This window comes from Solanum stenotomum, chromosome 2 (genome assembly GCF_019186545.1).
Source record: "Solanum stenotomum isolate F172 chromosome 2, ASM1918654v1, whole genome shotgun sequence".
Taxonomy (NCBI): Eukaryota; Viridiplantae; Streptophyta; class Magnoliopsida; order Solanales; family Solanaceae; genus Solanum; species Solanum stenotomum.
Genome location: NC_064283.1, coordinates 6751238 through 6767756, shown reverse-complemented (window position 1 = coordinate 6767756; position 16519 = coordinate 6751238). Strand labels below are relative to the sequence as shown.

At 33.1% G+C, this 16519-nt stretch overlaps 3 protein-coding genes across 3 annotated transcripts in view; 1 reads left to right on the top strand and 2 right to left on the bottom strand.

Moving 5' to 3' along the window:
* Positions 1-16519, bottom strand: part of LOC125854853 (receptor like protein 21-like) — a 134203-nt gene that overhangs the window by 29724 nt on the left and 87960 nt on the right.
* LOC125854859 (argininosuccinate lyase, chloroplastic) lies at positions 61-4544 on the bottom strand. The gene is made up of 7 exons (XM_049534445.1): positions 4161-4544; positions 3727-3990; positions 3408-3524; positions 2416-2564; positions 1510-1801; positions 1073-1237; positions 61-566 (listed from the first exon to the last, which is right to left on the bottom strand). Exons 1-7 carry the CDS (start codon positions 4485-4487, stop codon positions 309-311), a joined length of 1572 nt encoding a protein of 523 aa, XP_049390402.1. The 5' UTR covers positions 4488-4544; the 3' UTR covers positions 61-308.
* Positions 6312-10001, top strand: LOC125854854 (pentatricopeptide repeat-containing protein At2g29760, chloroplastic-like). Its single transcript, XM_049534438.1, has 2 exons — positions 6312-8881; positions 9413-10001. Exon 1 carries the CDS (start codon positions 6365-6367, stop codon positions 8189-8191), a length of 1827 nt encoding a protein of 608 aa, XP_049390395.1. The 5' UTR covers positions 6312-6364; the 3' UTR covers positions 8192-8881; positions 9413-10001.

Below are 16519 nucleotides of genomic sequence, written 5' to 3'. Positions count from 1 at the left end.
TTATCGAATTCTCGAAAATAATGTGTAAATTCAGGTTGCCAACAAACTAGACGCAAGAACTTTTGAGTTCCAATAATTTTTATATTTGTTGTCAAACACAAGTAGTCTTAATTCAATTCACCAAAAAAATATCAACTTCTTGATTGCTCTCAGTTACTAATATTTTGAGTGAAAGTAATCTCACATGAATACATCTCTAAAGAGATTATAAAACTACGTTAGGGGAAAAGCAGCTAGCAACATAATCCCTCTTCCATTGAAGCCTTCCAAATTCTTACGAGCCATAGAATTTTCTACTGTGTAGAGAATTACCTCTCTCTGCTGATACTAAGCTTATCAATCCAGTAATCAAGCTGACCAGCAACACATTCTGAACCTGTGGAGCCATATGACCTGAATTTTTTAATTGAATTTTCAACCCCTAGATATTCGTAGACATCCTTGTCAAATATCGGATTTAGACTGTTCAACTCGTCAAGGCTAAGATCTTGAAGCTCGCAGTTTCTGGAAACACACAAAGCGACAGACCTCCCAACTATGTCATGAGAAGTTCTGAAAGGTATTCCCTGCAGAAAATATCACAATTTCATCATTATTGAGACATGTAAGAGCTAATTAGAAGAATTTTGTTCTTAAAGTAAGTGATCTCTTGTGCAACAAACTTGGAATGAACCAAGAGGTTCTACTGAGTTACAAGTTTATTAGTCAACCCAGAGGTGTGTACTAATTTGTAAATCTGTGGGGTGGTTGATGAACAATTTCTAAAAGATCTGGATCTCTGGGATTCCTAAAGGCAACTTGGCGCAAATAGTCACTTTTAGCATACCATATTTCAATGGATAGACTTTTATACTGAGTGTACATTGCCATAATGATGGTGTCCCATTACAAAAATTTGGCAAACGTTCTCTTATGTCATAGGTTGATGCCACTTCAGCGCAAGAATTATTTCCTTCACGTTTGGATAGAAAGCCAATCTAATTATAGGTCAAAATAACTAGAGAAGGTTGCTTTCTCAAAAAATAACTAGAGAAGGTACAAATCAAGGATTCTCGGAGTAGAAATCACTTGCCTTTTTCACAAGGTAATCAGCGAGTGTAGTGGCATCAAGATGACCAGCTGGTAGAGCTTTTTGTATTCTCTCTCGGTTAAAGGAAACATTCTGCGCAAACTCTGCTGAGACCTCGAGCATCCCAACTATTGCCTTGACACTGTCAAATACAGGCTCCTTATCTTCCTATTTAATATAAAAAGAGGTAAATGATATAAGAGTTAAAATTATGCAGAGACAGAAAATGTTGATTAAGATGGTGAAGCAGGAAAACATAACAGAACTAATTGGATGGCTGCCTCACTGTTAAGCAGTTAATGAAAATGTATATATGTGTGTGCAGAGGGAAGACGTAGTGGTGAATTTCCTCAGAAGGAAGTGAATTAACTGATAAAGCATCTTTTCAGAGCATTTAGACTACTGTTGATTTATAGGCCTTCCAGGAAAGTACTTTTAACCTGCAAATCACGATTGTAAGCATGAGGAAGTCCTTTGCACAACACAAGAAGTGAAACTAAGTCCCCTATGACTCTAGCAGATTTTCCACGAACAAGCTCCATTGGATCTGGATTCTTCTTTTGGGGCATTATACTGCTTCCAGTGGAAACTTTATCACTAGGGGTTAAGAAGCCAAATTCTTCGGATGCCCACAATACCCATTCTTCACCCAGGCGAGAGAGATGAACAGCAGTGATGGAATTAGCAGAAAGTAACTCCAGCACAAAATCTCGATCTGAAACTGCATCAATGCTATTGCACATAAACATTATCACCATGATTGAAAAGGCCATATGTAATTGCCAGAAAGAAATTAATGCAAATGCAGATTAACCACACAGAAAGTGCTAGTACTATGTCAAGTTTACCAAACAAAGTCCAAGACATACATGATATCAGAGGGTAAAAGCAAATGATTACAACAGAAGCATGAGACAAGACTGTAACATCAAGTATTTCTTCTTCCAATTAATCCTTTTTCAAAAATGAAACTAGTAGCAAAATAGTATCTTTCTTCCAAATAATCTTCAGGGAACACACAATTATTAGTTTACTGACGTCAATTAGCTCGAGAGTCGAGACTTAAGCTCATCAGGGCCAAATTTGGAGGCAATAGGTTTCTATGAGTTAGGCTATGCTATGATCTTGTAATTCTCTTCACAGTTATTAATACAAAAATTGGTTATTTACCCAAAAAAGGGTTTCTATCAGTTATATCTTGATTCCCTAAAAACAAGAAGTAGCACAATACACCTTCTCCTCACAACCCTTTCTAAAGAAAAGTAAAGAGAACGAAAACACAGTCTGTTGCAAAACTCCATTGGTATTAAGTATATAATTAGATGAAATAAATTGTACATTAGTACCTGTTCCTCATGGGGGCAGTGAATCCCAATGCATCAGAAGTCATAAACCTATCAATGGGAAGACCAGTGCCAGCTAACGCACATGCACCTAGAGGGCAGAAATTCACCCTTGCTCTACAATCTAATAAGCGACCAGCATCACGCTCAAGCTGCAAAGAAATTATTCTTCTGTCGTCAGCAACATGTAGGTTTAATATTCTTAAGCTCTAGCATAGCTCAATGAAGCCATTGAACTAGCAGAAAGGGACACATTGGGATCCAAAGCAAAGAAGAACATGGTTGCTAGGATGATAAGATGATAAAAATATAAAGTGAGTGCAGAAACAAGTGAGAAAGCAAAGTTCTTTCTAAATATTGAAATAAATAAACAAACAAATGAATAAAAGGAAAAAGATCGAAGGAAGAACGTAAAAGGAAACAACAAAAACAAGGATCGAAGCAATATGCACATCAAGAGAAAACCAGATATTCCTTTCACAGAAATTACAGTGTGCAATTATATTGAGCATCTAAATGCAACAATCAAGTTACAGGTGCACTTGCGAATAGAGCAAAGAGTCATTCAACAGACAAATATGAGAAAATGCTCTATCTGGAAAAGTCATTGCAAATGTTTTCTCTTGAAAAATCTAATACCCCTTGAGTAAGCTAATTCAAATGGACAAGTTTTAACTAACTAAACATACTAGAGGTCGGTGAGATAAGAAGACATCGAATTTCAAGGAAAAGGTATGTAAAAGCTTGTGGTATTGTTTGAGGCTCCACTTGTCATCTGTTTTGATGCATAAATAAGTGTTTCAAGTGATCTTCACTTCATAATGCTTCATGTGATAATAAAATGATGTACAAGTATTGGAAGGAGGTGGCAGGAACCTGGTACAATAGTCCAGGGGTGCACAAGCTGACTAGACATCACCATTATAATTATATAAAAAAAAATGATATGTTAAGTATAGAACATTAATCAATGAAGTCAGCCAAATTCTACTAACCTGTTCAACATATGCTAAGAGAAGGTGTTGCAACAGAACAGGTTGGGCCCTTTGCAGATGAGTGTATCCAGGAACAATAAGACCCTCATTTTGGAGAGCTAATTCAACCATTGCAATCTGCAGGTTATGTTGCAATAAACACATGAGTGCATAATAACCTTTAAGCAACACGTAAATTGATCAACTTTGCTGCACAATTTTTTCCCATAATATGAAAAACACTATACTCTAAATTCATGTTTGCTGATCAAATACAGGAAAAAATGGATATTGCATTGAACCTCCAAATGATAATAACACAAATCAAAAAGCAAATGACCTGAAGATTCTTAATGCGTGAAATGATTCCGTCAATAGCATCACGACACCACAAACGAAAGTCAGTTGCAACTTGATCATTTCTACTCCGAGCAGTGTGAAGCTTTTTGGCAGGTTCACCAACCAAATCAGTAAGCGCTGCTTCAATGTTCATATGCACATCCTCTCTATCTGTCCTCCATACAAATTCACCTGCCTCAATTTGCCTCTCTATTTCTTCAAGACCTTTTATGATAGTATCTCTATCACTATCACTCATCAATCCCTGCAACATTATTGCAAATTCACATACATTGGAAACATCCTTTTATCCTCATTAGAACTAAATGACACAATTTAAACTACTAATATTGATTGTTTGTAAATATAAGAAAACCCCTTGATGAAAAGAACCAATCTTGGCAATACCCAGAAACGGAAAACGTATAAATTAACCTGTTTAGCAAGCATTGAGGCATGAGCTTTACTACCCATGATATCCTGTTTATAGAGAGCTTTATCAAACGAAATGGACTCAGTGAACTTCTCCACAGCATCGGTGACGCTCTCTTCGAAACGGCCACCCCATAGCTTCACCTCCTTTTCCTTCGCCTCCGTAGAGGGTGGTGAATTCATCTGCTGCGCTGCACAGGTGAACAATACTAAACGAGCATTGGAGTTGAAGGTGAGGTTTTGGGGTTTAGGAGTAAGGGCGTGTTTGGATGAAGGGAAAATGGGGGAAGTTGTCAAAGAAGAAGATGAAGAAATTAACAGTGACTCCATTGACGGCGAACAAGTATCTGTGAAGAAGATGAAGACGAAGGGTAAAATTATATGTATGATTAATTTGCATTTTGCACCTTGAAGTATATACATTTGCTTTTATTTGCATTTTTTTTAAAAAAAATATAAAATAAATGAATGTTTAGCATGTTTTATTGTGAAATTTAAAAATAAAATAATTTTTTTAAAAAATTAAAATTGTGTTTAATCATGAGTATAAATTAAATTATTTTTTTGGATAATTTGAAGTGAAAAAATGTAAAAATACTTTTTTATTATTTTCAAATTTTTGAAAATTTTGAAATTTATAATTTAAGCATTGAGTAATTTTCGGAGTTCAATTTACAAAAAAATAATTAAAAAAATCATAGCTGAACACCTCTTTGTAAAAGCTATAAAAAAGTGGTTTATTTCAATTATTTATGAGGATAAATTATGAATTCGAGTTAACACGAGAACAAGGGTGAAAAGCTCTTGGGTAGGGTAAACATAAAATAAAATTATAAGGGTAAATTAGGGAATTAGAATTAAGAAAAATAAAAAATAAAAGCACCATTGGATAAAGTTTTTTTGGTTACATTACATATAAGTGATATATCAAAGTGTTAAATAAAAAAAAGGGAAAAGGGTCATATACACATATTTGCCTCTCTACTTTCAAAAAAACGATTATTTTTATTATACTTTTTTGATATATTAGTTTTTACCATCAAACTTTAAACATATATTTGTCATTGAGTTATTAAAGAGGGTATTTGAATTGGCTTAAAAGTTGATCAATTCTACTTTGAAGTAAGTTTTTAACTTCTGAAAGTGTTTAACAAATATAAAAATAATTTGAAATAAATAAAAAATGACTTAAAATAAGTTAGCAAGTGTTTGGTAAAGTTAAAAATAACTTAAAATAAGTTTAAAATGACTCAAAATAAGTTAAAAATCAAATATAGATCTCCTCTTACTTTATTTTTTTTACTTAAAAGCCATTTAAGTTTGATTTTTTTTATTTTTTACTTAAAAACTACTTAAAAGCCATTTAAGTTTGATTTTTTTTATTTTTTACTTAAAAACTATTTTTTAAGCCAATTCAAACGGATTCTAAGTCGAGTATCCCCATTTTTATTATCGTTATGTAGTGGCTAGATGTTATTTTAGCTCAATGAAATATTTACTCTTTAAATTAAATAAATATTCTACCCGACTCAATTGCTAAAACCTAATAAATCCAACTGCTAATTTTTTTTATTTTCCTCTCATAAACATTTGATCACATCATTAACATCCCGACGAAGCTGTTCAAATTCACACTTTAGACAATAACATGAGAACGTGACATATAAAGCACAAAAAACTTGTAAAATCGGATAATATAACATTATGAAACTGAATTCATATGATAGAAAGTAGAGGCGATTGATACGTATGTTCATTCATTTCTAATAAACTTCAAACAAAAAAGAAACTTATAATATCTAAACCAAATTTTTTGCCTAATCGATATAAGTTCTATAAAAATTAAGGAGTAGCATAACTTATTATGTCTTTATATTACAATATGAAAATATAGACTTATGTCGCCTAATATTTTTTGATAACGATAGAGCCCAAAACAAAAACAAAAAAAAATTAATTTCTCATTTGATGTCTTGTATTCATAATGAAGCCCAATTAACATTGAATTACATCCAAAAGTCCAGTGTTAAACAGTAAAACACTCACTAATAAAGACAATTCTGTACCAAAAATAATGCAAAGCTAAAATAAAAATATACTTACCGCTCGACCAAAGCCCGAAACAAAATATGTTAGTTGTTTCTCTTCCGACTCCAAATTGAGCAAAAGCCGTATTGTTTCACAATTATGTCAATTTTCTTCCTTTCATGTCAGCCAATTCGTTAAGGAAATTACTCAGCAAGTTTGAGTTCCTCTTCTCCGTACCATTTGACTTGCCTACTTCTGCCATTGCCGACCAGCCATTCCTCCATTTCAGCTATCTTTTAAGCTCATGTCATTCCCTCCCAGCCCTCAAACAGTTACACACTCTGGTCTTGACAACTGGTTACCACAAAAACCTCCTAATATGCACCAAGATTGTATCTTTAGCGTGTTCTTTATCGCCCACAATGGACTATGCACGAAAACTGTTCGACCAAATGCCTCAAAGAGATGTCTTTGCTTTGAACACCTTGATTCGGGGATATTCCAATCTGGGTCCTTGTCAAGAATCCATTTTTCTTTATAAAGAGATGCATTTACAAGGAATTTTACCTGATAACTATACATTCCCTTTTGTACTTCGTTCTTGCTCTGTGTTGTCAGCTTTGAGGGAAGGTAGGGAAATACATTGTAACATAATTAAACATGGGTTTGAATCTGATGTGTTTGTGCAGAGTTCTTTGATTACTCTGTATGCGCAGAGCGGGGAGACTTTGGATTCGGAGTTGGTGTTTGATCAAATGAGAGTGAGGAATATAGTTTCTTGGACTGCGATGATTGCAGGGTATGTGCAAAATGGAATTCCTGAGAAGGGATTAGGAGTTTTTCTCAAAATGGTTGATTCGGGTACTCTACCTAATGCTATTACTTTGGTGAGTGTGCTTCCTGCTTGTGCGCGGTTGGATTGTTTGGATTTGGGAATGTTGATTCATGGCTATAGTATTAAGTTAGGGGTGGAAACAGATGTAGCACTAGTTAATGCTTTGGTTGCACTCTATGGGAAGTGTGGACTAGTTGATGTCGCTTGGTCTTTGTTTGATCAAATGAAGGAGCATAGTGTGGTTTCATGGAATGCAATAATTGCTGCTTATGAGCAAAATGATGTTGGTTCCTCCCCAATAAAGCTATTTCATAGAATGCTAGATCAAGGGGTAGAGTTCGATTATATTACAGTAGTTACTGTTATTTCAGCTTGTGCCAGGTTGGGGGCACTTGGTACTGGAAAATGGATTCATGAGCTAGTCAAAAGCAAAGGTTTGGAATGCAATGTTCCAATCACAAATGCACTTATTGATATGTATGCAAAATGTGGGAGTATAGAATCGGCTAGAGATGTTTTTGACAGGTTGCCTAGTAGAAGCGTGGTTTCCTGGTCATCAATTATAGGGGCTTGTGCTTCACATGGTCATGGGAGAGATGCTCTTGAGTTGTTTTCAAGGATGAAAGAAGAAGGAGTCCCACCAAATCGCTTCACCTTCACTGCTGTATTGACAGCTTGTCGACATTCAGGTCTTGTAGAGGAAGGGAGGAAGCACTTTGAGAGCATGAGAATGGAATACTCGATAGTGCCAGGGGTGGAGCAATGTGCTTGTATGGTGGATCTTCTAGGACGATCAGGACAACTTCTTGAGGCTTATGAATTTATAGAGAACATGCCTATTGAGCCTGATGCGGATGTTTGGGGAGCTTTGCTTGGTGCTTGCAGAATTCATGGCAATCTTGAGATGGCAGAATATGTAGCAGATCGACTATTTGATTTCAATCTCCAGGCAGTTCCTTTCTACATTCTCATGAAAAACATCTATGCTGAAGCCGGAAGGTGGGACGATGTAGCTAGGTTGAAATTTTTGTTGGAAGAATTGGAAGTGGAAAAGATTCCTGGCAAAAGTTCAGTTGAGATAAATCGACGGATTCACACGTTTTTGTCTGGGTCACGGATTTCAAACTTCTCAAGAGTTCCACCCCGTGAATATGTTCAACTGAAGTATTAGCAAGCAGCATTTTAAGTAGGCGTTTGGCCATAGATTCCAAAACTTTTTCACTTTATTTGGAGTTTATGGAGTTTGAGTTGTTTGGTTATACTTCTTGCAAAGACTATTTGGAATAATGTTCACGTATGAATTTACTTAAATATTACTTCAAAAGTGAAAATTGAGTTTGAAAACAAGCCAAACTTCAAGTTGGATTTGGTATTTTTCATAGCCAAACACTGCTGTTCCAAATAAAGTGAAAAAGTGTACCGGAAAAAAGTGAATAATTTTATGGCCAAACGGTTTACTCCTGTTGTTTAAACATTAGGTTGTTGTTGTTGAGTACTATTATCTATTACATCAGTTGAAGAATGCTTGCTTTTGCAGCTTGGTCATCCTGGACTTTTGATCCAGAGACCTTGGCTGTGAAGTAAATCATTACACCTATGTCCAAATGATTAGAAGAAATTCAATAGATTCCCTTTTGAGAGCAAGTTATCCTTTCCGAAAGCAACATAATTGTACTGCGCTCTCCAACTATGCTTGTGCAGATTGGGCAAATTTGATGGTTATCTATGGAATATTAACTTGGGTGGGGAGAATGTAGATGATTGTAAGATTCATCATCTCGATCTTCCAACTGGCTTCTGTTCACCAGAGTTTGAATCTCTGATCGTAATGTTTTACCCAAATTACTGGTGTAGTAACTAGGTAAGTTCTATTTTTTGCTGTTTGTTGTAGATGCATGGAGGTAGAATTTGTATTTGTTGTAATTTTCATGATTTGAAGAGCACATATAAGGAAAATATGGTTAATGTGGAGCTTTAACTGGAAGATTGAATTTTTTGAGCGGCTTCATTTTGCTGGAGATTGAGTCTACAATTTAGCTTTTTTATGTGAATTGCTGATTGCTTTATTAGTTGAAATTGTGCTTATAAAGATGCATAGATGGAGATAGAATTTGGTTTGTTTTTGTGATTTTTATTTTCTTCAATGGTAATCTGTTTTAGGATGTATGGCCTCCGACTTGACTTTCTGCTTCATTTCCTCATCTCAATCTTCAGAATGGCTTCCTTTTGTCCGAGATTGAATATTTAATCGAATGTTATCCATATTTATATTTGTATTCAAGAGTTTATATTTGTTATTGTTTTTGATACACAGAGGTAGACTTTTTGTTATTTACTGTAATTTTCATGATTGATTGACTGACTGCTTATAAGAAAATGTGGTTTCGAACAGGTTGCTGTGTTGAAGAAGAAATGAAGATGCTCAATCTCAGCTTGAGGCAAAAACAGAAGAGTGATGATGCAGCAAAACGTCTTCAAGATGAAATCGACAGAATTAAGACTCAAAAGATGCTAGTACACTTCCGAATATAACAGAAAATTTCTTTCTTTTTTTCAGAAACTGGTAAGGTCGTATTCCTCAGAATAGGGCGGGATTGATTGATCTACATAAGAAATTCTAGCTTCCCTTCCAGGTATTAGTGCTGGAGACCATCAAAAAACAAGAGAGTAAACACAGAGATCCTAACAAATCTACAAGTTCCGTCTCCTCTTTGCACCAAAAGTAAAAAGATATCATACAATTCTATTTTACTATCTGAATGGAATTGGACCTATCTTCAAAGCTTCTGTAATTCCTCTCCCTCCACACAGTCCACCAGATGCAATGTGGAATTATTCTTCACCATCACTTCTGGCTCTTGCTACCTCTTTTAATCCAACAACTCAACAAATCTGCAATATGCTTAGGTATGTCCACTTTGTGTCTGGGAGACAAAAATAAAAAATGCATAGCTATGCAAAGAATCTGCAGTGCTAAAAAGGGTGATTATTGGTCTCTTCATGTTTCCTACATAGTTGACATTAGGAAATAATATACAGAGTCGTTTTTGTTAGGGAGCGTTTTAACCCTAATGTGAGACTTCCCAGCGTGAATTCGGATTTAGTCGGGCTCCAATGTGGGTACTGAACATCGAGTGGGAAACCAAAAAAAAAAAGACATTAGGAAACAATAATTTGTCCCTTTCTTTTCAAAACTTCTTGTGTTAAAGCATGCATTTCTGGCCACCAACCAAGTAAAGCATTTAACCTTAGTTGGTGCTATGTTTTTCTTTACACTTCTCCAAAAACTTTTCTGGCGTTTGTTTTGTTGTTCATTTTCTATACTGTATTTCCTTTTGCAGAGAATATACCATTCATGCTATGTTTCTATTTCAAAGCATCTGGATCTATGCTAGTGGCTTTAGGAGTTGTTTGGTAGAAAGATTAATAACGCAAAGATTAGTAATGTAGAGATTAATAGTGCAAGGATTAGTAATGCAAGATATATTTTTAGTTTGGTTCATTATTTCCAACTTCATCTTGTGCTTAAATTAAAAGTCTATAAAAATATTATTTCCAATTATACCCTTGAATTATTATGTAATTGGGTCAAGGGAGATAACTGCCGGACAATATTATTTTTTATGACCTCTAACTAGCTAAGAGAAGAACAATTTTGTTGTCATGTTTGTTATTTTTTCACTTGAATTATTTGAGGATAAATAATTGTCATCTTAATAAATCACACTCACAAAAAGTTAATTTTTTTATTTTAAAAAGATAAACCACTACTTTTAATACCGAAAAGATAGTAAAAATTGCATAAATCATTTACATTTACACATAAACATTACAAGTTATAATTTTAATATGTATGCAATTTTATAAATTGTGCAAAATACAAATAATTAGAAAAAAAATAAAATAATATATATATATATATATATATATTATATAAACAAATGTGAATGTCACATTTAGAACAAATGTGATTATCGGGGGATATAGGTGATTCGTGTGGAATATTGTGTCATTGTGACCTTATGAATTGGCAGCAACAAAGAGACCTCTATTATGAAAGACAACCAATTGCCCTCATTAGATGTTGTAGGTGCTAAGGGAAATAATTTGGGAACGGATGAAACTGAGAGTAGCCAAACGTTGGCTACTTAAGGCGCAATGCTACTTCAAAATGAACTTTTTGAAAAGCCTACTGTCACAGACTTAGACTTCAACTAACGCTCAATGCGGCACATCGCTAAGATAATGAAGAACTTCTACTTCAACTAACGTTTCGTGCAACACATCGCTTAGAGAATTTGAAAGAAGGTTTGTGTATTGCTTTGGGAGATTACATTTGCTTGGTCCATATTCATTTACAAATAAATGCCCATCTATTTATACTACACACCTAGGGGCTAATTGCAAATAAAAATTGCTATACAAGTACTTACATATTTACAAGTTAGTCCCTCTTCTGGAATTCTCTACAAGCCTAGAGAATTCTAAAGTATTCTAAGAAAATTTTTTAGAATATTCTAGAGTCTTCTCCAAACCTCTCTAAGACTCTAGATCCTTCCCACTAAGGCTAGCTCACTTATGCTCATGTCAAGTGGTATGACAAAGTGACGAGTCATGACACTCTCCCCCACTTGATGATGCTACGATCGTGGCGCATTACTGATGCATGGACAACCGAGTCTTTGTTGGGAAGAAAGCCTTCTTGAATTCTTCTCGAAATTGCTCCCAAGTATTGATGGTGCAAAACCTCTTCCCTATCTCAAACTCTTTACTCCTCCACCATAGCATGTCCATTTCTAAGAGGTACAACATGACAGTGTTGATATTTTTCTCATTGCTCTTCACCCTGTTGCACTTGAAGTAATTCTCCAAATGTCACATGAAATTTTCCACCTCTTGCGCGTCACAGACATCTTTGAACATCGGTGGCTTTGGAGCCTCAATCTTGTCCTCCCTATCTCCCTTGGATGTCGCAGATCGTCCAGCTTCCACCTCTCCCTTGAGCGCATCCATCTCGGTCTTCTCTTCTAGAATTCTCTACAAGCCTAGAGAATTCTAAAGCCTTCCAAGAAATCTTCTAGGATATTCTAGAGTTTTCTCCAAACCTCTCTAAGACTTTAGATCCTTCCTACTAAGACTAGCTCACTTATGCTTTAACTTCATGCCTAAGTGGTATGACAAAGTGGCGGGTCACGATACTATGCAGGCAAATGATGAGGGTGAAACAAAAAGAAAGCCTCTATCTAAGATTGGAAATACTAGGGGTGTACATGATCGGATTGGTTCGGGTTTTTCAAATATCAAAACAAATCATTTGTATAAAATTTTTAAATTTACAAACCAAATCAAACTAATAAAATTCGGATTTTTCAACCTCGGGTTGGTTCGGGTTTTTCAATTACCAAACCAAACCATTGTGTCAAATTTTTAAATTTATAAATCAAACCAAACTAATAAACTTCGAATTTTTTCAGATTTTTGGATTTTTTCGGTAATGTTTGCATACAAACACATAATTAACTTGTGCTCCAAATATTTCTGTAGTCCAACCAAAATACAATTATCTAAGGTGTTTCTTAAGAAAATAACACAAAATATGAGATGAGTACTGATGACGATAAAATATTCAATAAACAATAATAATGAAATCATCATATAAAATAAATATTGCAAAGTCATAATGAAAATGATCATAATTTAAAAGTACTAAATCATGCTAAAATAAGTTTAATAAGTATTAGTTACATTACTAAATATTTAAGGAAAATTAAAATTAGATTATGTATTTTAATTGTCTAAACCAATGTAAAACTAAAGAACAAATATTCAATATAATTGTCATTCTTAGTGTTGAATTGATTTTCTTTTTGCATTAGTATTAATTTGATTTTGATTTAAGTTTTATTATAATTATCAACATCTATGAACTATAATCTTTATTGGACCATTCCGAATTCTAAGTTTTAAACTTGAAATAATATATTAAAAGATAAAAACTATGAAATAGTATGAGAAATATTTTAAATTTATATCAAAGTAAATATTTTTATGTATAAAATAAAATTTTAAAATTACATATATAATGTCGGGTTGGTTTTTTTTAGTTAAAACCAAACCAACCCAAATATAGTCGGGTTTTTTTTCCAATACCAAACCAAGTCAGACCAAACCACTAGTCATATTTTTTTTTCGATTTGACTCTATTTGCGGTTTGATTTGGTTTTGTACATCCCTAGGAAATACCATGGAAAGCAATCCCCTAGCTGTCTTTTTTACTTACTGGCTCAAAGCTAGGCTGCAAGCTTTTTTTTTTAGTTTTCCATCCAGTGTTAGGTACCTGTATTGGAGCCCGACTAAATAGAAATTTGCACCGAAAAATAACACATTGGGGGTAAAACTATTTTGTTTATACTTTGTCACGATTCCTTAAAACAACACACCCTTCTTGGTATTGTATAGCCTGTGGTGATAATATATTCAATTTCCTTATGCACAAATAATGGGATTCTTGCTAATCAAACTTTTTTTTTCTTTCGTAATTTTATAGGCAAAATCACATGCACCAAAACCCAATTATGGTGGTTAGAGATGATGATCGTAAATGATGACTAGTGATAGTAACAATTAATTATAATGATTCGTAGTAATAATGGTGCACGGTAATGGTGTTGGAAGCTGTGAATGAATAAAATTATTGGTAAACCACCACTTTTGTCGTAATCTTAAAATAAATATCTTTAAATAGTAATTTTTGTGTAACAAGATAAAGGAAAAATGTTTTTTTGTGATATGAACATAAACTTGAGTAACTATCCATGAAATTTACTCTTAAAAGTGTACTGTATTCATAAGTTTCAAGGAGATCTCCATCATTTAGTTCCAATGTTTAACTGTGTAAGTTAAAAACTTGTAATATATCTCACCCATGACTGACTCTGACTCCAATTTAGAATCAACTCCCAATTTTGGCCCTAATTCGAGGTCAAGGTCAGGTCCTAGCTTAGGGTTAGGTGTCCGATCTCATAATGAAATCAGTTCCCGAATCGGTGTCGGGGTCGTGGCTAATCGAGTGTTGGGTCCTCGGTTAAGGTTAGGTCAGAGTCAGGTCGAGGATCAAGTTCTAAGTCAGGGACTCAGGGTTAAGGTCAAGGTCATGTCTCGGGACCAGGGTTCAAGTTGTGTTAAAGAGAGTGGGTTCATTGTATTTATTCTGACCTATCTAAATATTATTGACACAATATTTGCATACTAACCAAACACCATAATACTTACATTGACACCTATCTATATACTTATAATAACATATAATATCAATACTCCCTCCATATCAAATTAAGTTAATTATTGAGGTGTGTCACACTCTTTAAGAAAAGTAGATTAAGACATAAATTGAATTTAATTTTCCATTTTTACCCTTATTAATTATTGTCAAATTTATTATTAAAATAACGAAATATTAATTAATCACTAATTCCAATACTAACTAATGAAGGGTAAAATTGAAAGAACACTCTAAAAGTAGTCTTGAAAACCGAACAATTAAATTAATTTGAAAAATAAAAAATGCTTCAAAAATTAACTTAATATGGAATGGAGAGAGTATCAAATAGGTATTATACATCANTTTGAGGTGTGTCATACTCTTTAAGAAAAGTAGATTAAGACATAAATTGAACCTAGTTTTCAATTTTTACCCTTATTAATTATTGTCAAATTTATGATTAAAATAACGAAATATTAATTAATCAGTAATTCCAATACTAACTAATGAAGGGTAAAATTGGAAGAATACTCTAAAAGTAATCTTGAAAACTGAACAATTAAATTAATTTGAAAAATAAAAAATGCTTCAAAAATTAACTTAATATGGAATGGAGAGAGTATCAAATAGGTATTATACATCACTTCTAGAACTTTCTCTAATTTATAAGTGAATCTTCATTATTTTAAAATTAAATGAATCCAAGATATTTTTTTTAAAAAAATGTGGCATGTAATGGAATCAAGAGTTTTATGCCACAACATGCAAAAGGCTAAAATAGGACAAGTCACAATCCTTATTCATATCAAACCAAATTTGTGGTGTTTTTGTCCTAATCGAACCAGAAACTGCCATGTGTCAACTTCAACTAGGTAGAACCATTTGTTTTTGTCCATTAAAAATAACATTGGAAAAAGACTCAAATATGTAATAGAACTTTGAGAAAAGGTTTATCTATGTATTCGTTAAAAAATTGTCTCATTTATGTAATTTAAGTTAACAAATAATGGCATGAATGAGTTTTTTATCAAACAAAAATGGCATAGATGAGCCAAACTTTTAACGGATGACATAAATGAGTATTTTCTCAAAATTTGATGATAATTTGATGATATATTTGATCCTTTTTCCTAAAATGTTTGGAGAAGAATGTCAAATCCCTTCTAGAACTCTCTTGAGCTTATCAATTAATTAATTAATACTCTACTATTTATTTTTAAATGATTGATATGAAGATCTTGAAGTTTATGTGGCATATAAATTATTCCATTATAAACTTAGGCCACAAATTAATAAAATTGCTAAAAAAGAGAAGTCATATATAGCCAAATTAGTGGTGCTTTTGTCCTCATCAAACCAAAAACTGCCATGTGCACCTATTGCCTAATAATGATATTAATTAAAGACATCTCATTTAATCATTGATTAAATAATTTAATTTATAGGTAAGAAACTAAAATGGAAAATAATGTTAGTTCTTATTTGATACTCTATAATTCTCTAATGAAACTCCTATGTAAATTTCAATCGAGAAAATAATGTCGGAGCGTCACTTTCAAATAAATCGTGTAGCGTGCAATTCAAATTTAATCAAAATTTTAACACAGATTTCAAACACCGAATGAAAAAAAAATAAATTAAATTTTATCTGACTTATCTTGATTATCTCTAAATCTTCATTCAAAAATTACATCTCAAATTATTAGAGTGTTGAATATTACCATAACATCATTATTAATATTCCTCCTAATCATATTTGTTAGAGGATTGGATGTCAAATTGTCGGTTAGTAACGTGTAAACAACAAAAAAGAATATTTGCAAACAGGTGGCAGGTGGAAAAAAATAATAGAAAAAAATCATATATGTGACAAAAATTACTCTTTTCGTTTCAATTTTTTTTTTAATATTAAATGAACATAAAATTTAAGAAAAATAAAAGACTTTTAAATCTTATAGTCTTAAATTAAAGATAATAGAAAGTAACAAAAATGTAATTTAATCTTGTATTCTTAAATATATCGGTGAAAAATTAAGATTAAAAAATTATCAAAAAAATAAAACAAATTGAAACAGACTTTAAAAATAAAAAAGACAAAAAAATTGAAACGAAGGAAGTACAACATGAATTAGGACAAAGATGAGTACTAAACTACTACTCCCCCGTCTCAAATTATATATCGTGATTTCTAAAAATAGTTATCTTAAATTATTTATCATTTTAGAATTTTAAGACAAA

What these genes read in the sequence shown, in the direction of transcription:
- LOC125854859 (XM_049534445.1), bottom strand. Translation starts at nt 4,487, where the DNA reads ATGGAGTCACTGTTAATTTCTTCATCTTCTTCTTTGACAACTTCCCCC. An exon ending in TCTTAGCATATGTTGAACAG is followed by an intron (nt 2,565 to 3,407) that starts GTTAGTAGAATT and finishes ATTTCTTTGCAG; the next exon opens with CTTGAGCGTGATGCTGGTCG. An exon ending in ACTGCCCCCATGAGGAACAG is followed by an intron (nt 1,802 to 2,415) that starts GTACTAATGTAC and finishes TATGTGCAATAG; the next exon opens with CATTGATGCAGTTTCAGATC.
- LOC125854854 (XM_049534438.1), top strand. Translation starts at nt 6,365, where the DNA reads ATGTCAGCCAATTCGTTAAGGAAATTACTCAGCAAGTTTGAGTTCCTC.